Genomic DNA, 27425 nt, shown 5'->3' with positions numbered 1-27425 from the left:
TAGATTTTTAGAGTGTGTTTGTGGAGATCTGTGCTTATTTAGACACCAGGGTGTTAGTAAAGTCAAATACTAATGTACGATGACTTGGCCTCACAGAAATATTGTATATTAGATGCTACACATGACCAGTATAAAAAAGTGCACACAGGACACTGTCTTTTGGCACACTGACTTATAAAGGTGGGTGCTTCCTGTGACTGTGCGTGCAACCTTCTGTTGGCGTGTTACAAAACATTTCGATGCCACCTCATATGTGACAACTAATGCTCTTTTTTTTTCTTCTTCTTCCTAATGCATGTAAACACAGGAATTTACTTGTTACATAAATGTTCCGGTAAATATAAATAAATAAATGGTATGACAGGGAACTGGTACTGTAGCTCAGTGGTTCCAGATGCAGTATTGTTAATCTGCCACTCATAAACCCTTGGGCAAGACTCCTAACACTCTGTGCTCCAGGGGGTGCTTTATCATGGTGCTCTGACCCCAGCTTCCTAACAGCACTGGTGACATGTGACAAGTAAAACACCTCTTTAGCTTGTGGTTTTGTTTAGTAGTTATATCAAATTAGCTTAAGTGGAATCAGTTTTGTTGGAAAACTGCATGGTTGAACTTCTTACTTTACATTAATGACCACAGTGTGGAGTATTTCTTTTATTTCTTTCTGCCAGCCTTTACTTCATGTTGTGCTGGGTTTAATCTCGGGATCTGCTCTTGATGTAACGCTAAGTCAGCTCGAGGGGCAGGCAGCTCTGTTTTGAAATTGCCTGCCATCCCTACTGACTCTTAGTCTCTCTGTCTTTCTCTTTTTTCACTCTCTAGGCCGACTCTGACGCTGACCCACAGAAACCTGACGGGCAGCTGCAATGTAAACTGTGGATGTAAGATGAACGAGTATGCGCCTGTCTGCGGCTCTGACGGCATCACCTACTTTAACCCCTGCCTGGCAGGCTGCACCGCATTTGGCAATGACAGCACGGGGGTGAGGGCATTACAATATTTAAAAATGTTGTATGTTTCTATTTTATTGTCTCCAAATTCCTCACAGTTTATCATAAGCCAAGGTACGGTTGTTAGTGTTGACAGCAGGTAATGTGAGGGTGAGTGTAAATGCTAAACTATACAGTGGAGATAAAAATTTGCAAAAATTTATGAATACTTGATTTTTACAGAAATAATGTAATCTTTATTAATCAAAATTCGTAGGAATTTGTGTTGTGGCTAGACTATGCTAGTAGAACAGTGTTTTACAAACTAGTCAAGGCACTTTAAACAGTGATCCAAATTAGCAAACAGAAAAAAATGTAGCACTACGATTGCTTACAAATAAAAGTTGCAACAGTCAAAAGTTAGTAGGAACTCTACAGGCGCTTGGTTTAAATGACTTATACGAGCACAAGACATCACTAGTCTCTCACACTTTTCTGGTGTGATCTTGCTTCACTCTTCTTTAGACTATTCAACAGTTCGGTGACTGTAGTGTGTTTTCAGTTGGGTTTAGATCAGGACTCAGGGCTGACCTTTTTCTTAATTCAACGTTTTCAGCTGAAAAATTTAATCTCCACTATACATTGTTCTCTACATTCTCATAGCTTCATGAGATCACACTTATTTTTTTTTTTTTTTTTTTTTACACACTGATGTCCTGTTTTTCTGAGGCAAAATGTCTGTTGTGTCTTATGTAATTCCTCATGCTGCTACTAGAGACAGGAGCTCCAAAGTAGACCGGTAAATATATATACTACCAAAGTAGAAATCTGTTGGTGTCTAGTAAACATTGTCTATGCAACTGTACATGAGGGATTAACCTCTACCTTATATTTATATAAAGTTTGTAATCTTGGATAACAATTTAGATTTATTCATTGCTAGAGACTCAAAGCACTTTTGTACGTCGCTCTGGACAAGGGCATCTGCTAAATGCCGCAAATGTAATGTAAATGTAGAGACGCTGAGAAAAGTTTCAAAAAGAAAAGTGAAGATAATAAGAAACGCTAAGAGTTGTAGCGTAACAGTTTTTGTTCGGAACTAATACGTTTGAGAAGATATACAATGTCTTGTTTTCTAATTACATACCTAACAATGTCAAACCTCCTAAAAAAAATAAATAAAAATTAAGAGACAGTAATGACTGTTTATGACTGAGATAAGTATAAATTTAAGGTTTTACATTCCTGATCAGAAGGTCAGGGATTCAAGCCCCAGCACCACCAACCTGCCACTGTTACTCCTATTAAGAAACGACCTTAACCTTTCTGCTCCAGGGTGCTGTATCATGGGTGACCCTCAGCTCTGACCCCAAGCAGCAAAGAATACATCGGCATACATATGAATGCAAATGCCATTGTTGCTGATTTCCTGGGGCAAGTGGGAGGCTGTTTTTCCTACTCGTAGAACAATTCTTTGCCTTAGGCTGTATAGCATCGACCCTTGTAGTCTCCTGAGTAAAATCTTAGACATACCTTGCACTCAGAAAGCAGCTTTTAAGGTTTAGGCTGTAAAAGGAGCTTTTTATCATTTCGATTGAGACCTGCAAGGCAATGAACTGAATGCCAGTTTAAGTTTATCAGGTCTGTAAGGCTTAACAAATGTACTACATTAAAAAAAACAAAAACACGAATGCTGTTATTTAAACTAGATCAATTTCTAACTCTTGTCCTTGTAAAGCCAGTCGCATTACTGATCATTTGTGTAGCGATTTTAACATCAGACGAAGCAGCGTTACAAAAAGAAATAGATGGAGAAAATAAATGAGCGAGAGATTGAGGTGACAGTGGCATGTATAATCTCCCTGAGCAAGAAACCTTGAGAGGAAGCAAACTCTAATGAAAAACCATTCCTTTTCAATCATTCTATGTTTCATCATGAAGTCTTTATCAACAGCTCACTGATAGAGACATGAGAGCAAAAGGGTTTGGCAATCTTCAGTCCAAAGTCATCTCATGTGGCACCATTTTATGTGGTAGCAGTAATCGCAAGTGTCTTGATGTCAATGATTTCATAATTGATGAGATAATTGTATATAATCTTTAAATTATTGTCAGGGGGCCAAGCGCTGAAGGAATGTCATTGCCTGGTGGAAGATGTGCAAGATCAGCATTCTATAAATTATTTATTCATAGAATAATAATAATCAATAGTGATGCAGTTGCATGGATTGAACACCAGATATCCCATTCTGCTAGGATAATAAATATAGACTACACTGGTTCATTTGTCTTTGAGATTCCTGTTGTTACAAGGAATCTATATTTTTCTAGCATTTTATATTAGCGGTCGACCAATTCATCGATTTCGATGATTAATCGGCACTGATAGTTGATTGCTGGATCGGCTATTTGTTAAAATACAGTACTGTATACAGTACGAGGGCGGCCTCTAGAGGCGAATCTCTGACCCTACATTATGTTTGTTTTAAAATTAAAAAAATTCTCTCTCTCTCTCTCTCTCTCTCTCTCTCTCTCTCTCTCTCTCTCTGTCTGTCTGTCTGTCTGTCTGTCTGTCTGTCTGCAGACCAGAAACTACACAGACTGTGCATGTGTGCAGAGCAGGCAAGTCATCACTCCTCCAGCCGGTGGCCAAGGCAGTCAGCTCCAATTGGTCATCGTGAAGACCTACTTAAATGAGAATGGTTTTGCCGTGTCTGGGAAGTGCGACCGCACCTGCAACACACTCATCCCCTTCCTCATCTTCCTCTTTATTGTCACACTCATCACCGCTTGTGCGCAGCCCTCGGCCATCATCGTCACTCTCAGGTACGGTGGAAACGTCCGATGCTTTTCACCTCCTGCTAATCTCTATGGGTCCATATGTAAAACCTGTGTAACACAAATTCTACATAGAATCATGCATCATTTTCAATCATGTTCTAAATTAAATACCAGAATTTTCTTTGAGTGCTACATTTTAATGCTACACTATTTTGGTAAAGATAAACGTTAAGATGTAGATATCAGAACTGATCAACGTTAAACTTTTTCCGACTCCCGGATTCTAAAAATGTGACTCTGCTCAGTAGGTCATCTCCATTATCAGAGTTACTCTGCATCAGCATGATGAGAAGAGAAAATAGCAGAGAAGTTTTGAATCCAACACGCAGTAATACGGATAGGTTTCCGTGCAGTAACGTAATTCCTCCATATCACATTGTGTTTGTAGGTCAGTAGAAGAGCAGGAGAGGCCGTTCGCTTTAGGAATGCAGTTTGTGTTGCTGAGAACACTCGGTAAGTACCAGATGCTCATGTCTTTCTGTTAATGCAAAAATCTCTGGCAGGTCTGATCCGTGATCTCGTTTCCATTCTGGTCGGCAGAAGGAAACGCAAATGTCTTGTGCGTTTCAAACAGCTGCGGTTACTGAAATATGTTGAAGACCTGAAACAAGATAGAGGTTTAAAAATAATGCTGAAATCAGGCAAGAATTTCAGTTCGGTTTACACTTTGCATATCGTTCTCATTCCCCTCTACATTTTACAAATTCAAAAGAGAAAATCTTTTAATTGTTTGAGGTTCGATTTTGAATCATATATGCTCTATAAACAAAAGTATCAGGACACCTGATTTTTCCAGCCATACCTTATGTGGTTCTTCCACAGAACCACGTCCGTTTATCGAGGTTTTTCATTTGATGTTAACTAAATCTAAAATAAATAAACATGATCGTTGCTGTACCTTTAAAAAGACTCGAGGCTGATCGAGACTGAGGCTGAGATGAGGTGTGGAGGAGGAAGATTATTTTTTCGAAGTAGAGTCTCCCTCCATTATGATTTTGGGAAAACTTTTACCCGAATTGCTGCTTTCACTTTTTTGGGGTCAGAGCGAAGCGTCAGCCATAATACAGCAACCCAAGAGCTGAAAGGGGGTTAAGAGCCTTTCTCAAGGGCTCAACAAAGACTTGAACCCACGATTAGCAATTCCAATTAGTAACCCAGAGCCACCAGTGGTATGTATAAGAAACTGTTTGTTAGTTTGCTTCTAAATATGTGCTGCCAGGACATAAAGCTGTCAGCACTAATCAGCTGATTTTGCACATTACACACAATCCACTGAGTATAAATGAGCATTTCAATTAAATGTTTATTTATGTAGCACCTTTTCTAACGAGCTGTTATAAGGTGTTGTACAATAAAAAGGACTAATTAAAACAAATCGAGAATTCACAACCAAGTATCAGTCAAGGAACACAAAAGAAAATAATTTGGGTGTAATCAAAGTCATTTAGTTCAAATATCTGTGTCTAATTAATTTCCAACTTCCTTGACTTTTCAGATGTTTGTGCACAAATGATTTAATATTGTGAACAAGCGACAAATCAGTATATTTCATATGATCCCACACGTTTCTCTTTAGCAGCAGTGTTCTTTGGTATATTCATTATTCGTAAAAGCTCCAAGCATGTGGTTCGAGAGGGCTATAGAAACATACTTGCACATAATCAGCAAATTGATTGATTAATTCTGGTGGGTGGGGGAAAAAAAATTGTAGATTTAAGTTTTTATTAGTTTAATTATTTTATGTTTTAGGCGTTTGATCAAAAAACCCTAGGCTTGTTACTGTACAGCCAGAGCAATGGTGACCTCTAGTGGTTGTACATACAGTTACAGAAAGATTTAGTGATATGCATTATGCCAGGCTCCACAAACATTATTGACTAAAACAGGATTTTAGTAATGGCAGGCCATCGTGGACCAGCAAGGCTTTCTCTGCAGGCCTAAACTCGATCAGAATCACTGACTGACGTTTTAATATATTCATGTCCAAGAATATGTATTTAATTATTCCCCAAAGCCTATGTCTTTACAAAGAACATTCCGGTTAAGTGACTGTATTAATTTCTCTCCTTCATGTGCAGCCTACATACCGACGCCCATCTACTTCGGCGCTGTGATCGACACCACGTGCATGCTGTGGCAGCAGGACTGTGGAGTGCACGGCTCGTGCTGGGAGTACGACGTCACCTCGTTCCGCTTCGTCTACTTCGGCCTGGCGGCGAGCCTCAAGTTCGTCGGCTTCGTCTTCATCTTCCTCACCTGGTACTCCATCAAATGCAAGGAGGACCGGCTAGAACACCGGCGCCCGAGCCTGCCTTCTCTCGGCACAGTCAGCGAGCTCGTGTGTCAGGGGGGAACGCGAAAGTGCCACGCACGCACTCGCTCGTGCCCGGCGTTCACGCTCGATCCGACGCCGCTTCATCACGGTCACAGCAGCCAAAGTTGCCCGGGAAACACGCTCAAAGCAATAACGCCCCCGGTGCGTCCCGTACAGGAGGTCCACGCCCATGTCTGAGGCCTAACTCCATCTTCTCCACGTGCCTTCCTCAATTTGGACGCAAAACCTTTGTTTATTTTTATTTTTTCCCCAAGTTCAGCTCGTGCCCTGCTGAGTATCACAGCTGTTTTTAAGGTTCTCATCAGCGCATATCTTTAAAAAAAAATATATAATAATAATAAAATATTAAAGTATTTGTTAACGTGTGCATTGTACATTGTATAGACATCACATGGTGCTAAGTCGTTTTTTTGGGGGGTTTGGGTCGGGAGGGTTTTGGGTCAATCCTGTTCAGTATCATGTCTTAGATATTAAAATGACTATCAAAACTTCACCACAAGCACAACTGGGAATCTGTTCTATGCAAGCTCTGCTGTTACGTCCCTCCATGTATGGCTTTGTGACTCGTATCTCCGAATTCAGCCCCCATTCAAAACGTATTTCTCTTTCTCCTGCTGTCTCACTTTGACATTTACTTCCGGAGAAAAGAGCAGCTGTCTGGGTTGCTAGAGTTTTCTAGAACTTTCCAGCAACGTGGCCCTCTCAGGGTTCAGCACTGTTTCAAGTTCTGTGCAATGTGAATCAGAGGAACTACATCATGAGAGAACTCATCATCCCTATTATAAGTAGAAGTCATTACATAACAATGACCGGCGAGATGCGCCGCTCGAGACCTCTGGTTCTGGTCCGCACGGATCCGTTTGTGTTACAGCGGTTTAATATCTGATCTGGCGGCGCATGGTTCAATCCCAGCAGGCCTGGCTATTGCTCTCACGCTCCTCCTCCTCCGATCGCCAACGGAAATCCGTCTGCTTCAGCAATAGTGTTACTAAAACCGACGGCAGCACACGCCGAACTTTCAGAAAGACGTCACGGCATCTAGCAACACGTTAACGAATATTCGCCATTCTCACGCAATATGCTAATCTGTATAACAAGCCAACAGGTATTACAAAAAATGCCTATGAAGAATTAGAAACCTCTATCCTCTGATGCTGCATCGTTTTTTTTACCGTGTAGTTTAGGATTCAGCAAAGCATGCTGGAAATGAAAACCTTTCCGAGTAGAAATCAAAATTTCATCCATGGAATTAAAAAAAATTCTCCTTATACAAGTACGTTTTACTGTGCTAAGAATTGATGACATTGAATTTTGGCCAGTTATATTGCGTTTTTATGAAACCATGGTTTAAATATAATCTTGAGAGACCATTTGTAAAATTGCATCACTAAGACATGTCCTTGAATGTTCACCTGGTGTTCAGTCTTCAGATTATGGAATGGCAATTATTTCTTATTGTAGTCAAATATTAAAAAAGGCCGAAAGAAAGCCGTGGAAATAAGTGATTCAATCTAACAAGTATTAACACTCAGTGTTTTCAGGTATATTGTCGTTTGTAACCCGATGTGGTATTTGTAGGACCGGACGCAGTCGCTGTTTTGTTGGTTCGGGGTTTGAGATTCAGCACATTGGATTTAAAATGGAAAACAAAAAGTGTGCACTGGTTCAAGAATCATGTATGAAGATTGAAGGACAGTTCCAGACTTCCATCTCCTCAGATCCAATGTGTGGGAAAGCAAAATAACAAATAAAAAACGTTATGAGTGAACTCATGGTCTGCACTGTGAAGTGTAAAGAGGATATACTGCTAGTGAATGGATTATTTATTTTTTTTTTATCTGACACATTTTTGAAAAAAAAAAACCATGAATAAGAAATGTTAAATTCTGTAAGTTATGTGACATTGTTATTATATATAACGCATATTGTTTTTGCATTGTGTGTGTGTGTGTGTGTGTGTGTGTGTGTGTACACTAGACGCTATATAGATAAAGCTTTGAGGACACCTGACCATAAGATAGTAGGTATGTGCTTTTTGAACATCCCGTTTCCACATGTAGTCCCTGTTTGCTATAATAATACACCTAATGTTCCATAGAGGTTTTACAAGGGTGTTTGTAAAGTCAGGTGCTGGTGTAGGTGATTGGCATGGTCATGCTGGGACAGGTTTGGGGTCTCCTAGTTCAACTGAAGGAAAAATTTCAAGCTAATGCCTCCAAAGACATTTTAATTGTGTGGAAGATCCACATATGGCTGGAGAAGTCAGGTGTCCCAATATATTTGTTTGTATAGTGTTATATACAGTACAGGTGCATCTCAATAAAGTAGTTTAATTATTTCAGTAATTCAACACAAAAAGTGAAACTCGTATATTATATAGATTCATCACACACACACTGATATGTGTTTATTTCTTTTCATTTGGATGATTATGGCTTACAGCTAATGAAAACCCAAAATTCAGTATCTCAGAAATGTTTAATATAAAGACCAATAAAAAAAAAAGATTTTTAACACGGAAATGTTGGACTACTGAAAATTATGAACATGTACAGATACTCTGTCAGCCCCTTTGCATGTGTTACTGCAGTGGCATGGAGGCGATCGTTCTGTGAGGCTGCTGACGTGTTATGGAAGCCCAGGTTGCTCTGATAGCGGCCTTCAGCTCATCTACTTTCTTGAGTCTGGTGTCTCATATCTTCCTCTTTACAATACCCTATAGATTCTCCATGAGGTTCAGGTCTGGTGAGTTTGCTGGCTAATCAATCAAGCACATGGATACCATTATCCTAAACCAAGTATTAGTACTTTTGGCAGTGTAGGCAGGTGCCAAGTCCTGCTGAAAATTGAAATCAGCATCTCTATAAAGCTGGTCAGCAGAAGGAAGCATGAAGTGTTCTAAAACCTCCAGGTAGACGGCTGTGCTGACCTTAGCCCTGATAAAACACAGTGGACCAACACCAGCAGATGACACAACTCCCCAAACCACCACTGACTGTGCAAACTTTACACTGGATCTCATCAACTTGGATTCTGTGCTTCTCTTCTCTTCTTCCAGACTCTGGGACCTTGATTTCCAAATGAAATGCAAAATTTTCTTTCATCTGAAAAGACGACTTTGGCCCACTAAACAACAGTCCAGTCCTTATTGGTTCAGGAATGGTTCGACACAAGGAATGCATCAGTTGCAGCTCATGGATACGTCTGTGTGTGGAGGCTCTTGAAGCACTGATTCCAGCTGCAGTCCACTCTTTGTAAATCTTGAATGGGCTTCGCTTCACCTTTTTCTACCACATTATTTCCTTCCATTTAACTTTCCATTAATGTGTTTGAATACAGCGCTCTGTGAACAGCAGCTTCTTCAGCGATGACCTTTTGTGTCTTACCCTCCATGTGCAGGGTGTCCACGATTGTCTACTGGACAACTGTCAAGTCAACAGTCTTCCCTCATGATTGTGGCGCCTGAACCAGACTGAGACACCATTTAAAGGCTAAGGGGAAGCTTTGCAGGTGTTTGGATTTAATGACCTGATTAGAGTGACAACACGAGTCTCCAATATTAAACCTTTTCACAATATACTCAATATACTGAATTCTGGGTTTTTATTAGCGGTCATAATAATCAAAATAAAATAAACACTTGAAATATATCAGTCTGTGTAATGAATCTATATAATATGAGTTTTACTTTTTATATTGAATTACTAAAATTAATCAACTTTTTTATAATACTCAATTTATTGAGATGCTCCTCTACATGTGTGTGTAATATATATATATATATATATATAATATACACATTTTCACTGGATTGATTAACCTCCATCACCAAAAGGCCCTTAGACATTTATTATTATTATTGCAGATGTGAACGTCTGATATTTTCTCTGCTTTAACGAGGAAGGCTGCAGTGACTGTACGATATAAAGGCATGTGGTGTATGGGGTCACGTTGCTTGCACTTTTCTTCTGCCTGCTGTGATAAATGAACTGGAGATTTCTATGCCACAGTAAACCTGTTCTCAAACTGGCACTAATGTTCATCTCTGTGATGCAACACAACCTGAAATCAGTGTCTCATTCTGTGCTTTTTTTTGCTTGTTTTTCTAAAATGGTTTAACTTTGGGGTGTTAAGCAGGCTGAGCAGGTTCGAGGGTCATCTCTCCCCCCGAGCTCGTCGACCCTCAGTGCAGTCAGCATGCTTCACCAAGGCACGAGATGTTCATAATTCGCTCGTGTGGGTTACTTCAGGTAGATATTTTAGTGGTGGGGGTTGGTTGGTTGGGTGGGTTTTTGTTTTTTTGCTTTTCTTAGCAACATATTACTGACATGTATTTATTACAATAAAAGGACAAAGCTGTATTGGAAAGGTCACGCTCTTGCTCTGCATTCCTCAGGAACAGAAGTGGATACGTGATAACACTTTTGTTTACAGATACCTTGAATACTTGATAATTGTCATTAAAAGACGGAGAGATTAATAATTGTGTCTGTTTTGTGTCTCGGAGTGAAAGGAGCGGTTCGTGTGTGGAATGATGCGCTTGAGGGGTGTGCTGTTATAACAGCCAGCAGCAGGGGAGTGTGCTGTGATGTGGGGGGACATGAATTTGAACATGTTCCACACATCCTGGTGTTTTATTGGTTTTAGATCAACACCATTGTGATGAGTGATATTTTTACCCCCATAAGAAATCCTGTTAACACTTTTATCAGAGCTCTTTAACTATTAGAAAGTGCTGATACTGGAGACTCCTTTTATAACAGTTCAATAAAAACCGAAAAACTAGTCCCTGTGACTGACTGACTGACATTATAGAAAAGATAAAGATCAGGCGCATTGATATTAATTGCCGGAGATACTTTCCAAGTTGCGCTATTACAGTGAGGGAAATAATAATTGGAACCCCTGCTGATTTTAGTAGATTTACCCTATAACAAAGAAATGAACAGTCTTTAATATTTATGCTAGGTTTATTTTAACACAGAGAGAATGGAAGCTTGATTCTGTAATGGGTGTGTTATACACGGGTTGATATGAGGAGCACAGGACAAATTTGGGTGTGTGGGGGTCAGAATTCTTGCTTTTTGGTAGGGGAGCAAATACTTATTTCACTCAATCAAATACAAATTGATTTATAATGATTGGATTTTTATATATATATATATATATATATATATATATTCGTTCTCTCTGTGTTGAAAATAAATCAACCATAACAATTCTAGACTTCATTTCTGTGTAAGGGGGTAAATTTACACACTCAGCAAGGGGGAATAATTATTCCCCCCACTGTATTTATCTAATGAATCTACACCTTCTAACCAATCGAGTTCATTAGTTCATTAACTAGAATTGTTATTGTGCTGAAATCTTCTAACTGATCCGTATTTTATGGATATGACGACAAACCTAAATTCTGTGTTCTCAATAGAAAGTGCGCTACACCTGCCTTAGAAATCGGTTCATTTAAACACTATATGTGCACCTGAGCAGGGAGTAGTGATCGATTTAGGATTAAACAAAGCCTCTCTCGTTTACTCTCATGGGATTAGTACATTATAAACAAAAGTTTGTGAACCCCTGGCCACAAGATTTTTTTTTTTTGTGTGTACATTTAATGCTACCTTTTCCCACAGACATCATATACAATTGTGTGCCTTCAACTTTGTGCATGTGTGTGTGTGTGTGTGTGTGTGTGTTTTGTGCTGGAAAGTAGTAGGAAAAATTCAGACAAAGATGAATGTACGAAAAAAGCTGAATTTTTATTTTGAAATGACAAACTACTGTCAAACGACGACTGGAACGAACAGCTTTTACCTGTTGAGCGTGAAAATATTATAATAAAAAAAAAAAAAAAAAAAAAAAAGCAGCTCGGTTCGCTCTGTAGTACCATTGAAGCTGAAAAATATGTACAACATAAATGACAATGAAATTAAGAAACACTTTTGACAGTATTGATCAAAACATACAATAATTATGCCTAATAAATACCCATCATTTTCCATTTCTTCATTAGGAGTGATGCATCTTTACAAGGAAATAAGGCGTACTCGAGAAAAAGCAGTGCTCTCTGAAGATCCGAAATGAACGTTGTGTTTCAACAACAGCACACGAAGGCAAAAAAAAAGCAAATACGTTTCTGATTGTGCAGGTTTGTTTCGGTTCTTTTTAGTTTTTCGTTCGCAAATCATATGTGTGGATAAATCTCACATGCGATAGCTTTAGTACGTCGACACAGGCCGTAGAAAAGAAGTGTGGGAGATGGAGTATGTACATCATGTCTACAGGTTCCTCCGTCGAGGACGTTACCAGCAGTACCACCTTGATTTTACGTTCACGGGCATTTTTTACTCTGCTCTTTTTCTTGCATATGGTACTTTTTTTTGTTTTGCATAATATATGCAGAATTTATCCAAACGATTTTTCTGAATTAATCATTTACATCCACGTTTTTATTTAATCATTTCTGCCGGAAACATTCTCGGACAATGGAATTGAGCTTAAAATCAGACTCGGTTCAAATGAGAAAAAAAAATAATAATAATAATAATAATAATAAGCATTACAAAAGAAATAATCTTTCACTTCTGGCCAGAATAAAGTTTAGAATTATATGTGTAGCTATATTAATATATTACAAACGTTTCCATATTTGATGAAAATTGGCTTTTTTTTTCCTTTTAATAAAATAGTCATATTGTCAATGATAGAGATTAGAATTCTCTCAAATCTACATAGATTATAAAATTTTAGTGTAATTCTCTATATCATAGGCAACATCATGGGCAATAATGCAATTCTAATATTAGGAAATAGGTAGGTTTTGTGTCTTTTTGTTTGTTTTTTAACACACTTTTTAGAACAGACCAGCAACGATGGCTCCTTAGATTTACAGGCACATGGAGTAAACTTTCAAACACCGCTCTTTTATTATTATTATCGCGCCACTATTGAATAAATTAGTATACTACTGAAATGAACCGTGAAATAATTTAACTGAAATTTGCTCCACACTATTGGAGGGTCGTGAAAAAAAAAAAACAGCGCCCCTATATTAAAAAAAAGAAATGCAACCACAAAAAACAAAAAAGGTGCTGCATGTTTCACTTTTCCGGAGCTCAGAGTGGCTCAGATATTCAGTTGTTGTTCGGAGATAAATAAATAAACTCAAATCCTAAGGAATAAATAGAGTAAGAAGTAGTAATGGTAAATAGATATCACAGTTATGCAATGATTCTCCACAATGAGTATGAAATTTCTGTGTTTTTGCGTTTCTGAAACTGAAATATTCGTGACGTGTTAATAAAAAAAATAACACAAAACACTAAATTTGTGTTTTCGACGTCCCCAGAACGTCCCGGGACGAGGAAAAAAAAACGCTGCGGCGCCTTTTTAGCGAATGCGAAAAGGAGTCGACCCCGACACGCCAGCAACCCGTCCGCCCCCAACTTGAGTTTTCCGTTCGAGATTTTCACAGGTAAAGTGCTAAATCGAGGAGCCTTTGGGGTGATGCGTGTACCGTTATAGATCCCAAACGAGCCGTTTTGTGGAACAAGAGGAGTCTTCCTCTAGCTTTGTGATTACGTACAGACTGTACAAACGTAGACGGAAAAAAATATAAACCCAAAAAAGGGGGTTTTTTCGAATGCTGTTTTTCGAGTTCTGGTGGAAATTCTCTGAAGAGCCAAATAGGGTCCATCACAGCCATGTATGGTCACGATACATTGCTTCCGAAAGCTAGAAAAAGTCCCTGAGGTGCATAATCAGCAATTTTTTTTTTTTTTTAAAAGACTCCCATCTGTGCCCTGTGTAAAGTTCATATAAATAATCTTATCAATAGTAATAATATTAGTAACACCAATGTGGGTGACGAATTCAGCTCAACCTTCCTGTACAAATATTCTCAAACAGGCAGCCAGAGACTTTAAACCGAAATAGTAGCTGCCATGTTGATAGCAATAATAATAATAATAATAATAATAATAATAATAATAATAATAATAGTAAGACTGCTAACATTTTCAAGGCAACTAACGCAAATGTCGATAGCCTTGATAGCCTGCCATAAATTACAAAATTACATTAAAGCTGTATTCATTTACAATTGTGTCATAGTGTTTAACATGAAGAAGTCCTCCCAGTTCAGACTTTCACGTACTCCATCACGGACAACTTCATGGCTTCTTCCAGCATCTGATTGTCTGTGAAAGTAGCAGGTGGTTCTGGTACAGATTCCGACAAACCAATGAGCGACTCCAAGAGCCCGGTGCCTTGGTCGTTGACTTGCGGAAAGCTCGAGTGGGCGGGCAGCTGAAACTGAAAAAAGTTGTCCAAATGCTCATACTCCTTGAGAGAGTTGTACAGCGAGCTGGGCCCTAGACAGGGAAAGCCATCAAAGAACTCCAGGTCAGACTCCGACGAGAGGCTGAGGTCCATGTAGTTATCGATTGTAGGAGACGGCGTGTTGGGAATGGAGCCGCTGTGAAAGAGCGCGTCGTCCTGATTCGCGTTTTCGTCCAGGAGCTCGGATACGCCCGCCACCGCTCTGTCTACAGAGTCCGCTTGTGGCGTGCAAGTGTTATCGTCGGCGTCCGCGTTTTCCACGCTACTGAAGATGCCGTACCCTACCGAGGACGGCTCGGTCCTTCTCTGCTGCCGGGTGTAGTCGGCGTCTCTGCATTGCAGGGAGCATTCGTCGTTCTCCGTGTCGCTGAAGCTCAGGATTTGCGCAAGTCCGTTCTCGTTCACGTCCAGAGACGACTGCTCGCTCGGAGGTGCGTCAGCTGCTTCCGAGTCCTCGCTCTGACCCGAACAACAAGAAGAGTCAGTCATATCACTGCTACAGCTGTTTTCTCCAGCAGCTGCCAATTCGGAGTTGAAATGAAAGCTCGAGCTGTTCGGCTCGTTCCTGCCCTCTGGTGCTCCGGAGTTCATTTCGGGCGGATCTTCCGACGTGGCCTCGTTTTCCGAAGCATGCTCCTCCAGACGCTTTTCCAGCTCCAGCTTCATGATGGTGTGAATGTAGTGGGTCTGAACGCGGTTGGGGTTAAACTCGATGCGACCCTCCGTGTTCCCGCAGCCATCCTTGGTGCAGCCACAAGGAAAGGACGAGTGGTCCATCTGTGAGAGAGGGGGTAAAGAAATAAAGAAAATACTTTCAGGGTTTCTGCAGGTCAAATGTAAGACTTTTTAAGACCTTTAAGAATGAAATTTAAGACCTGCAGCACAACATTAAAAACACACACATACATCGTTAGCAACTGGCCTTAACCAAGCCTCAAATTCTTTTTTTTTTTCTTCAAGCCAAATATAACTAAACTTGCACTTCGCTATAGATTAAAAAAAAATTAAATTCGCTTTACATCTGTGTTACAATACAATCCGAGAGAGATTCGTTCCAATAACAGAAAGCATGTTGGTCTGATTTGTATTTGTAATACAGCTAATTATATTTGGACTATCAAAAGAAAAAACAAAAAACCATGAAAACTAACAAACTAAAGAAAATTAAGACTTGTTTTAAATTATTTAAGACCTAGAACAGCGAATTTATGACTTTTTATAGCCTGGCAAAAACCCAAAAACCCTTTATAATCACTTCTACTCAGTGATAATTACAATCAATTAATTAATTAGTACATAAAAAGCAGGATTATAATGTAAAGGTCGATTCTTTGGTTTTGCTTAGGCACTGATGGTTGATTGCCGGAACTATCTGCAAAAATATATACCGATAGTTTTTCCGGGTTGCGTTATACAGTACAAGAGCGGCCTCCAGAGGTGAATCACTGACTCCATGCTATTTATTTTCGATGTCATTTTTATTTATTTATTGAGTGTTACTTTTTGGTTAAGCATTTATTTCACTTGGCACATTTTCATGATTCAGCACTTTTTTGTAATAAAAGGTCAATAAAAGTTTTTTTTTTTTTTATCCAGTATCCTTATGAAGAACTATCGGTTGATTAATCGGTTATCGGCAACTATGATCCAACCTAGCTTTCGGTAAAATCGGTCGACCTGTAGTATGGTGTAGATTTTTGTTGAGCCTCTGATTGGAAAATCAGCACAAAGGACTGGATTGAGAAACTCCGACCAAAGCTAATGTTCATACGATCCCCACCTGACACTTGATGCCAGCCAAACTGCAGCTGCAGGTTTCAGGCTCGCAGAAGCCCTGGCAGTCGCAGCCGCAGTCCTCCCGTGACATGCGCAGCTCATGCAGCTGCCTCTTTTCCTCCTTGTCGATCTTCTTCACACCGGCCGCTTTCAGGATGATATGCCGCCTCTTGGACGGGTAAGGGTGCAGGAACGACCCACTGTCCAGGTTCACGCTGCTGAGATCGATCTCGTCCTCTGGGATATCATCCACGGTTAGTTGTTCTGCTTCTTCGGACTCCTGGGTACCATTTTTCGTCAGCTGTTAGCAAAAGGGAAGTGGAAAGTTAAAAGATGTCCTGTTGCTTATAATTTATGCATTAAGAAAATACTTTTTACACACCTTCTGTTTCAGAGCCTCCAGTTTCTCTTCTTTCATCCTGTTCTTGATCTTTTCGTGCCGCAGGTGGCGCTGTTCCACGGCAAACTCGGCCAGCGTGTAGCGGCGCTGCGCGCTGTGCCTCTGCAACATGCCCAGCGTGCATCCGCCTCTGCTAGGGACGCTAGTGAAACCCTGACACCGTGGGAAGAAGAAGACCGTCACCTGATCAAACTGCACATTGCCTCGCCGTGGTCTTTTGGACTTTTTGAGAATGGAGGTGGCTACAGGAAAGAAGAAGAAAAAAAAAAAAAAGAGGTTTTTAAGAGGTTGGCTGCAAAAAAAGAGCAAAGGGAAAATTTTAAACAACACGATGATGCCAAAGTGCTTTTCTTAGGAACCCCTCAGGAAGATTGACGGGTCTAATGGGACGACTTGGATTGGGTGGAAACATCAGGATTGCACTATCGATCATCTGCCACAAGATGGCAGACAATGCAAACACTACAACCGATGTAATACACTGCATACGTCCGAAATGGAAATCGTTTAATTTTTCAAAAATATTATCAGGGAATTGAAGATATGAACATATATTAATACCAAGCCCTCCTCTGGTTAGATGCATCGCTTGTTCTTATCGGCAACTCAGGAATTTCCCTTTGGCAGTGACCGGTGGAAGGGAAACGAAGCTGTCGGTTGCATTATGCAGCAAATAAACGTGTTGGAAATTCGAGGCTTTCTGCGCCAAGGAGGACCGTCAGAGCAACACTTCTCACCAGATGGAGCAGAGACTGGAGCTGCACAGCCATTCCACACACACACACACAGCTGTCTGAAGCCTACTCAGTTGTTAGTTCAGAGTATCACCAGCCAAATGTTCCTCTTGCGGTAAAGGCACTGGAATGAGACTTATTCAAAAGACGGTTTCTGACTAAACCGCAGATAAACGCACACGTGGGAACTTGACTTTACAAATTTTCTCTGCATCGCTGATTCAGACACGCCCACCTTTCTCCTCAAGAGGATGCAACAATAATCTTGCATAGAAGTGTGTAGCAGGGATCAACATGATATTCTCCACAGATGGTCTCCATTAAAACACGCAGCCTGCGGGGAATCCTGCTGTGTACATACGCCTGGGCGATTGGATACACGTGTTCGCGTATTTGGGGGGAAAAAATCCGACCTCCGAGGTCTAAAAACGAATCGGTTCACATCAGACTTCGTGCATTCGTTATTGTGCACAAGTGAAATGTGCATTGTGGGTTTTTTTTTCTGTTGGGGGCTTCACTTGATCTTGAGCAGTTTCCGATTACCATGAATCATGAATTAATGAATCAAAGTGTAGTTTTCAGATGAAGATCTGAATCAACGCATGTTCATTTCTCCACCTTCCTCAGCTCTCATTTAGCACCTGCACTGAGGGTATGGCAGGTACACACAGGCTCCCCACCCACCCACACACACTCGTTTTAGCACACTCCGTCTCTCTTGGCATCTTGCCCACTCACTGGCACTTTGCCCTGCCATCCTGGGAATCTCACAACTGTTTACCCTGCTTCCTTCACCTCAGTGCTCGTGCAATCTCCATCACCGCGGCAGAGGAACGGCAGAGGAACATGCAGCATGCACGGCGGTGCACATTCCTTAAACAAAGATTTTTTTTGCTCAGAAAGGTGACCTTGTCAACGTGCAGCGGCTTCTCCTGGCTAAAAAAAGGAAAGCTGTTCCTAAATATGTTCCCAGAGGACCCTCACTACTGCACTGTTTTTTTTTAAAGCAGAGAGATTATAGTGGAAGCATAAGTGGAAGCTCAGTGGTTGAGATGTTGGACTTCAAATCCTACCACCACCTTCTGGGCCCCTGAGCAAGGCCCTAAATCCTTAACTGTAGAGAATGTAAGAATGAGATATAGTACATCACCCGGGATAAGAGCATCAACCGAATGAATAAACAGGAAGTCATACTCACTGCTGAGCAACGTTGCCGGCGAGCTCGGGTTACTGGGCGTCGAGTCCAGGGTGTCCGAGTAGCAGCTCTCGCCATCCGAATCCCAGCCGGAGTAGGCAGACGAGGAGAGAGACGAGGGAGAGGACGAAGAGTAGCACGGGTCCTCCTCCACCTCCTCGAACTTCCTCTTGAGAAGCCCACTCATGGCTCTAAAGTGCTGATCTGTAGGACATAAAGATTTATTACCCTCACGATTAACATTAAACATGATACGTGTTCCTGTTGGATTTCGCACATCGTCTCGTGTCCTTTGGTTCCAATACGCGAACTGCTTGGCCTTTTCCATAACCAGCTGACTGTACTATAAACCCTGAGCCGTGAGGAGTCCAGGAAGCGATCAATCAAGTCCCTTTGGCACGAGTCAACAATTATCAGAGCCGTCACCCGCTTTCCAAAATTCAATCAGTCGAGCAAACACATTGATCAGCAGAAAACAGAAGTCAACGGAATTCACGCAGGCACACACACACACACACACACAAGCAAGTAGGCATGTTTATTATGTAGCCCTCGAATGTCCTTCTTTCCCACTGCTCCCGCGGAGAGACTGCATGTGCCGTGATGAAGACAATCAATTCTTTGCACAGAAGAGAAAAAGCTGGTCTATGCCTCCGGCGGTTAAGTAGGAGGAATGCAGCGACTCATGCGCTTTTTCTGCCCCTGGTGCCCCTCGCCTCATGCAGCGATTCTGCCCTGAAGATATTCCTTGTCAGTTAATGCACCTCCTCAAGCCCTACCGTGGGTTGTTACTTTCTGCTGGAGGGAGACAGGAAAGTACAAATATACCTTTGGGCAAGGTTTTAAAAATAAATAAATAAATAAATAAATAAATAAAAACACGCACATGATTTAATAAATAAATACAAAAAATTTAAGGATACCTTTATCTTTCACGGGTGTGTTTTTTTTTTTTTACTTCTCTCGAGCAGAACGTTACAACAAGTTCAGTTCCCACCAACAGGCCCACTTCTGAGAAGTGACAGTCAGATGATACAAGTCTAGAGCACTGTCTGGGTCGTTATACAAGTCTGGAAAAAATCTGAATAATACTTAATCATCACTTCCAACCAGATCGTCGCTAAAGGCAAGTTTATTGTTCACATAATGTCTTGTCCAAGTTCTGGGAATGTTTGAATGTAAAGTCCACGGCATGCAAATGAATGAAAACCCAGGATCTTGGACGGGTCTTTGCATTTCAGAAAACAGCCACGGCTTTAATTACACCCTGGACTGAAAGTGCTGACATTGCACAAGTGTGGGACATCGAGGGCACGCACACTCCGGCGTAAAACGGCGTCTGGCGCCAAAATACGGCACGCAATACTAAAATCAGGTGTGCCCGTGTCTCTCCATAGGGGAACCTTCCGATGCAAATGGCGTCTCGTTCCCTGTTATGCAAGGATGTGCTGGGTAAACAGTAACGTCTACAGCAAATCCATCGAGGCGGTGACGTTTGCCCTACTGTGTGAGCTGTTGCACAATAAGGGCATAAGCGTTCTAATGAAGCTGGTTTGTTGCAGTCCTGGCGATCGAGACTTATCACTGACTGGGTCTAAAAAAAAAAAATTACGATTTGCATGCGAAGCACAGCCAAGTATATCCGAGCCCTAGAGTAACCCTGACATGTCTCATCTTGCAGCAGGACAAGTAATACTTTGTCTTAACAAGCCCATGAGCCTGCATCCAAGCGTCTGCACTGAAACCCCTTCGAGCTCGCATATAGAAAGAGAACAATAAGCAAACTGTTTTGCGCTTGCGAAAAAAAAAAAAAAAAAAAGGCACATTATAAAGCATTAGAACCCATTATGGTTTTCTAATTGTTCGTATTTAGTAAGTGTTGGAGCACCTGGACACAGCATCTGTTTCTTATCTAGCCCCTGTGAACATACCTCAGATACACATAGCTGCAAGGACACACGAGATCACCTTACACCTTCCTGAAATCTCCTGTGCGTCTGGCAGAAAACAAAGCCTCGAAAAAGGCCCCATGAGGCACAGCAGAGAAGCTTTAATTAAGAGCTGCGGACAGAAGGATCAGGACAGGAGGGGGGTGGGGTGGGTTGGGGGGGTTTACGGAGATAGTAAAAGAGAAAGAAAGAGCTCGGGACCCCGGTGTCAGAAGTGGGTCATCATTGTCTCGACTGCTGCCTACCTGACAGCCTGATTTGTTAATCTTGTTTAACAGGCAGAAACAATGAAGACGAGCGCGTTCCGGTCGAGGGGGCCGCGTGTGTATGTGCACATACCCCGAAGGCATGCGCAATCCTTGGAAATCATCCAGATTGACATTTGAGCAGAAGTCAATCTTCTCCTCTGCCAAACGCTTATCCATTAAAAAACAGATATGATGCTTTATAAGGACCGACGGACTGACACCGGGCTCTTCCCCACCAGCGGAGGTGAACAGCATCCGTAAAGAGTCGTGAACCATCAATCTGCCCATCCAAAGGGATGAGATCGGCCGGGCGAGATGGAGTGGACCGTGCGTCCTTCTCTGCCGGACCATTCATTACGCGGCGGCGTCATAGCATTAACTGGGCGGTTAGGGTGAGAACGGCAGCGCCCCCACAAGGAATTCCCCACGCCGTTCTCTCGCATATACAGAGAAACCAGATCTACTACCATAGTCAGCACTGAGTGCTAATAAGATGTTTCTGATATGGTCCACGGTTCCATGAGTGGAACCTTATTCGTTTTTTTTAATCGTCTGTAGTTTATAATACTAGTTTCTATAAAGTAAAGGGTTTGAAAGTGACATTCTCACCTGCTGCCAGAGTTCAGAACTGAGCAGCGGAACAACACGTCTCTCGATTGCCTCACACGCTTCCACACACCAGGTGCTGGAGAATTGACTTTGCCCCGCCAGGTTGCAGTGCAGCACATCCACGAAAGATAACGCGACACGCCGCTGCACACGTGCCAACAAAACCTGCGCAACACTGCAAACACCTGCACTTGTAGTTCAGGGAGGATCTTGGGGCATGTTGATGCACCGCACACAACGCCGATATTGACATACTTAGTCACAGGTGTGAAAGTTACTGGAAATGCAGCCCACGAAAAACACACGCAGCCACTGGGTTTTTTTGCACCTCGACCCAAAAGGGGAAGCACTCCACCTGCTGGCACGTGCCGTCGGAGGAGTGCTTTCAGTCAGGCAGAACACCGAACGCTCAGCTGTGCCAGAGACATTCTGTTCCTGTGGTACAACCCATACACAGTACACACAGCCATTCCAAATAGTAGCCTGTACACTCATGCGAGAAGGAGGGACATGGAGGGGAAGGAGGACGTTAAACAAATAAATAAAGTGATGGCTCCAGCCACAGGAATTCTTTTCTGGCAGGGTGATGCATTTTACAGAGCATTGCGCTGCTATCGAACCCAGATGTACCGGCGATCTCACTACAGAGAGCGAAAAAGAGAGAGACTACGCCTAGGACAAAAATCCGTCCTCGTGATGATAACCTGTGATCGACCTCACGAGGCTCTGAAACATTCCTCAGACGCATCGTCACAGAAGTCCGCGCAGACGTTTTTAAACTTTTTCCCACTCACGTCAATTAGGGGCCCAATTAAGAAACAGGACATGCACCACGTCAGGAATGCTGAGAACAGGGCTACCGAAGACCCCGGCTCAATTAACCGGAGCTAATTAAGAGTTTGCCACCTTCTTACGAGTCGTTACGAGTACGAAATTTTACACACCCGGATAAAACGAACCGTTCGACGCGGGAGAACGCGAGGAGAATCGGATTCTACCTGGGGAGCATTAAACCGCCTAATCTTGATTGCTCACAGAACAATTTGCATCGATATCAGAAATGCAAAGCTCGGAAAAAGTGCAGGGACGGGACGTTTTCGGCCGGTTATGATCCCGTTCGCTTTAAATAGGCTAATAAAGGACAAGCAGCGTCTTTCCAGCGTACTCCTAAAAACCTCCCTGGGGAGGAGTGGGTCAGCTTGGGGAAAGGAAGGAAGGGAGGGAGGGAGAGGACTCATGGGTCAACCGCAGTCTGGGACACTTTCTATCCAGTACATCACAAACCAGGACTTGAAACTGACAAAACAGATGGGACCCCTGGGTTACAACCACTTTGGAGACAACAGTCTTCCCAACCCCCCTCTGTCTCTGTCTCGGGAGAAGTGTGTGAGAACAACTTGTCTAAGGAAGTACATCGATTTGTACAGCGGCTCCCACTTTGGCTCACCGAGAGACAAAAGCGGAGCGCTCCAGGTTCTCGCAAGAGCACGATCGCACGTAGGAACGCGATAAGAACCAGAAGTGCTCTTCCTGCAGATCACCAAGCAAACAGATCCATTAGATCTCCTGATCTCATGATTACACAGATCCTATTTTTGCATCCTGATTTTTTTTTTTCCTTTTCCAAAAGCAGGAAAATGAAACATGCATTCTGGGTGAAAGAAAAATGATTTGGCTCCAGGCACAGAAGCTAAACAAAAGACTCACTTCTCATCAGTGGAAACATGATTCCCTCAAACAGCCCGAGTGAGGTCGCGCTAGAGACCAGCAGCATCACAGCATTTCACCAGGAGTTCAACAGGAATTCACAACCCGCACAATGGAACAAGTAACCAACCAAATTAACCCCCATCATATCAAACACGGCTTTTGAGCACATTTCCTCTGCTACATTTCACCCTCGTTTACAGAATCATTAAATTTATTTATTTTTCCTCCCTCTTCATTATTAAAAGCCATTTCTGCAGATCAATCCAACGTGAATCCACTGAAAAGGAATCACACCGCAGCGTCTTATTTCCAACACGCCGCCCCTCTGCCCCTCCAACACCAGCAGAGTTCCTCTGGTTTCACGCTAATGACAATTAACACCAAGTCGTTATCAAAAACCGCACCTGGAGAACATCTAGAAGCGCGCGAGCGACCGATCTTCCTCCTCAAAACGTTCAAAAGTCAATCTATTCGACTCGAATGGAAACTCCGGCGGCGCGTCGAAACATCTGCCGTGGCTTCCTTTAAAATATTATGACATCACAATGAGCTCGGTGCGTCTTTATGACGACAGCGGCGCCATTCCGATCCGGAGTAATGAATCAATGAATCAATCAATCAATCAATTAAAAAAAAAAAAAAAAAGATCAAAGATTATTTAACAACAGCATGACCGCAGGTTTTCTTTGATTTTTCCGCCATGAAAGCGATCTAATTCTGTAAACGGAAATTCGAAACCAAATCGATGACCTCAGTAGATGTTTCCCTGACGAGAGGAGGAACATTGAGAAACTATTCAGATCAGAAGCCTGAGATTGGCGAGCAGACCCCCCCCCCCCTCGACAATCCAAGCGCGAGAGCTTCACAATAAGGAGGAGGAAATAATAAAAATAATAATAATAATAATAATAAAACCAGACACAATTACACGTTTTGCTTACCGGTTGAGCGATTGAGTATCCGATCACCATTAGTGAAAATCCAAAAAGAAATGCCGGAACAGGGAGAAGTAATCCAGGCGAGAGCGAGCGCACCCAGGCTGGGCTTTTGTGTCTTTCTGCTGTAGCAGCTGAAGCGGTTTTGCCTTGTCTGAGGCGGACCGCTCACTAGCGCAGCCTTTTTCGTCAGTGGAAAACTCCCTCCTGGCGTCTGACGCAGGCGGTGACACACACACACACACACACACACGAGAGCGCGCGCGAGAGAGAGAGACCTGCCCACGCTGCTTCCTGCTTTCCCGGCGAGATGTCCTCACATAACATCACTACTTACAATCATCTAAACCTAATGAGAAGCAACCAAAACACAGGAAGTGCTGTAAAACCCTAAACACTCCCCTCCTAACTAACCGTGTTTAAGATCCTTCGTGGATTTTTAATTCTCACTTTGAGAAGACTCGTTCACTGCCACTAGTGTATCTCCATATCTCAAGCCTTATCTAATGGAGATGTTTTCATATAGAAGCTGTTGTGTGTTTGTGGAAACGACCAGGCTGTGCTTTCCCGGTTTATGACTCAGCCTCAGAAGAAATCATGAGTCACGAACAAAATGACATCGTCGATCATACCAAAATATTTAACCCGAGATGAAGCTCCTCAAGATGATCGTCTTGTTTTTGCTCTGAAAAGTGTTTGATTACTGGGAAAGTGGAAAAGCAGTGAAGGAACTAGAACGTTGGCATTCGAGATAAGTGTTAGAGTGGGAATAACATAGAAGTCAAAACTGATCTGGAGAGCATAGAGTGTAAACCTGTGTGAGTGTGTGTGTGTGTGTGTGTGGGGGGGGTGTTGATAAGACGTTGGACTTTGGATCTGAAGTTTGTGAGCTCAAATCCCTGCCGCACCAAGATGCCACTCCTGGGCTCCTGGGCTCCTGAGCATAACCCCATATCTGCTCAGCTGTATGAATGATCTGAATGTTCGCTCTGGATGAGGGTGTCTACCAGATGCTATAAGTGTAGTTATAAAATCCAGACTACAGGAGGAAGTGCTACAACTCGAAACACATTTACCTAGACCTTATCATGAACAACTTAAAATGATCTCAATTATAATTATATATCTTAATTACAACTGAGTAGGTGGATAAGGGCCTTGCCCAAGGGCCCAAGAATGGCAGCTGGTATTTAACGTTCCGATTAGAAGTCCGACAATTGAGCCACAACTTCCAGTGCATTTGCTAATTCTGACTAAGAATGTGCTTTCTGCTTATTTGTCTCAATACCGATTTCAGACTTCGTAAGTTGACCTCAGCATGAATCCCATCACTTTAAATAAGCAGGTAGATAATGTATTTTGAAGGCCACTAAATATGGCCTTCTTATATTCATGATGTGTATGTCGGTCGTCCTCTTGTTTAGTGTTTAGCATCTAATCTCTAATAGTATCTGTTTGTAGAGATACTCAGCTCCCATTACATCACATTACTTTCATTTCAGTTAAAATGAGAACTACATGGGTGCGGACTGGAACAAAGCACAAGTGGCGTATTTGACGCATTTAGTGCCATTAACATCTCTTCAGGGCACGAGGGAGAATTCCTCCTTGCTGAACAGAAATGACGCCTCCTGCTTCCTCCTGCCGAGAAACCGCCTCTGCTGCACTGCCAGTGCGCTGGTGATCTGCAGGAGAGCGTCCAATGCACACCCGTAAAGGCTCGGCTAAATCCGAGCAGCACACGCAAGAACACAGTCCGAACGTGAGCAAATTCACCACTGTGAAGCTGCGTAACCTCCTTATTCACAAGCCACATCTGTATGACCCCGAATTCCAGCAGTGCAATAAAAAAAGGGCCTCTGGAGGAAAAAGAGGCTCCAAGCTTTTGTGTTCTGTGGCGCTGAATGAAGCAGCACTTCCTGCCAATGTCAACACAGGTGTAGAGTTCAGCTGGAGCTTGGGGTGGGGCTTTGGACAAACTACCACTGTGTACACAGCATGCTAATCGCGCATTGCTAATCGAGTGGAGTTGGGTCCTCATGTCCTAGTGAGAACATTATAACACAGTAAACAATCTGCTCACACTCGAGCGCTCATTCCAGCACGAGTCATCGTCTGGATGCTCGAAATGTTATCAGAGAAACCTCTCGCTGTTATTGCATGATTTCATTAAGCGACAATGTTGACGTTTACCCTCTATGATGCCGTCGTATCGTGCCCTTTATTTGTTTCTGTGGTAAAACTGTAGACAGCCCCAGCGTCTGAGCAGGGAGACAGTCCATCTGTCTGTGATTAACTCACTGTCTCCTCTGTGCTTTTAGGAATTATTGATGCTTGTCTGCAGGACCAGACATAGCAATGTGTCACACAGTTCTAAATATCACACACAAACACACACAGTCTCTCCGGTACACACAGTATCCTCTGCTTTAGGGAGTTTATATACACTATAATCACCAAGGTATTCAGACACCGGACTTTTCCATTCATATGTGGCTCGTAGCAAAAAGTTGGAGGCACACAGTGGTCTTTGGATGCGGTAGCATTGAATTTCCCTTCACTTCAACTAGCAGATCCAGACCTGTTCCAGCAATGCACCTGTGAACAAAGCTACATGGATTGGAATGGAAGAGCTTTAGAAACCCTATTGAACACCTTTGGGAGGATTTGGAACGCTGACTAAAACCCATGCTTCCTCACCTCACCTACATCAGTACCCAGCTTTCCTTGTGGCTGAAAAATCTCCACAAACACACTCGGTTCATATCTAGTGAACCATCTTCCTACAATATGGAGGTTATTATAACAGCAAATGTGAAATGGGATCACGTACAAAACAAATTATGCTGTTGTCCATAGAGTGTATCTATATGGATTAAAGCACAGCAAAGCAGATCATGTTTCTATAACAGCAGGTTTCTCACTACCAAGAAACCAGGAACTTGCTGCTACTAAGCAGTGACACTGGAGACTTCTTCCATGGCCGTTACCACTTAAGAAATCTGTTGGAATTTGTCCCAGATTAAGTCGTTGGAAGATGCAATTTTTCTATGGAAAAAAACATCAGAATATTCATGTGCTGTCAGATCTGTTGCAGAAACATCTTGTGTCCCAGTCAGAATAAAAAAATATGCTGTGGCAACCTAAAACATGGCATCTCATTGTAATGCATTAGTTATGGGCGTAAAGGTGAGTTATGCAAAGCTTCAAGCCTAGGAAATAGGGCCATGTTTAAACCAACTTATATGAACCTTTAATTATACTGTATGCAAAAAAACCACAAGAAACTTGTCCCTATGCCACGGCCTCCTTTTCTTTCCAATGAGCTTCTGAGTAAAGTTCAAAAGTGTTTGTTAGGTCTTCAACTTCATTCCAGTTGAACAGGTTTGCTTCATTTACATGAATGAATTAAAATGTACTT

General features: G+C 42.2%; 2 protein-coding genes across 2 annotated transcripts in view; one reads left to right on the top strand and one right to left on the bottom strand.

Moving 5' to 3' along the window:
* Nucleotides 1–6466, top strand: part of LOC124375536 (solute carrier organic anion transporter family member 5A1) — a 40134-nt gene extending 33668 nt beyond the window's left edge. Inside the window, exons 8-11 of the mRNA XM_046833985.1 lie at nucleotides 823–982; nucleotides 3514–3755; nucleotides 4159–4223; nucleotides 5849–6466. Of these exons, the coding sequence (XP_046689941.1) occupies nucleotides 823–982; nucleotides 3514–3755; nucleotides 4159–4223; nucleotides 5849–6282 (901 nt within the window). The 3' untranslated portion in view covers nucleotides 6283–6466. The remainder of the gene's footprint in view (nucleotides 1–822; nucleotides 983–3513; nucleotides 3756–4158; nucleotides 4224–5848) is intronic.
* Nucleotides 6467–11848: 5382 nt separating this feature from the next.
* Nucleotides 11849–19418, bottom strand: csrnp1b (cysteine-serine-rich nuclear protein 1b). Its single transcript, XM_046833538.1, has 5 exons — nucleotides 19241–19418; nucleotides 18557–18757; nucleotides 16607–16866; nucleotides 16229–16525; nucleotides 11849–15225 (listed from the first exon to the last, which is right to left on the bottom strand). The coding sequence occupies exons 1-5, from the start codon at nucleotides 19272–19274 to the stop codon at nucleotides 14248–14250; spliced, it is 1770 nt and encodes a 589-aa protein (XP_046689494.1). The 5' UTR covers nucleotides 19275–19418; the 3' UTR covers nucleotides 11849–14247.
* Nucleotides 19419–27425: the final 8007 nt, after the last annotated feature.

This window comes from Silurus meridionalis, chromosome 21 (genome assembly GCF_014805685.1).
Source record: "Silurus meridionalis isolate SWU-2019-XX chromosome 21, ASM1480568v1, whole genome shotgun sequence".
Taxonomy (NCBI): domain Eukaryota; kingdom Metazoa; phylum Chordata; class Actinopteri; order Siluriformes; family Siluridae; genus Silurus; species Silurus meridionalis.
The sequence above is the reverse complement of the archived record's forward strand: the minus strand, read 5'-3'. Positions and strand labels throughout refer to the sequence as shown.

Bases quoted from the DNA above. Each gene is read 5' to 3' on its own strand.
- csrnp1b (XM_046833538.1), bottom strand. From the start codon at position 19,274: ATGAGGCGAGGGGCACCAGGGGCAGAAAAAGCGC. The intron at 18,758-19,240 runs ATGAGTCGCTGC...TATGTCCTACAG, and splicing joins ACCAGGGGCAGAAAAAGCGC to ATCAGCACTTTAGAGCCATG. The intron at 16,526-16,606 runs GTGTGTAAAAAG...TTTTGCTAACAG, and splicing joins TGGAGGCTCTGAAACAGAAG to CTGACGAAAAATGGTACCCA.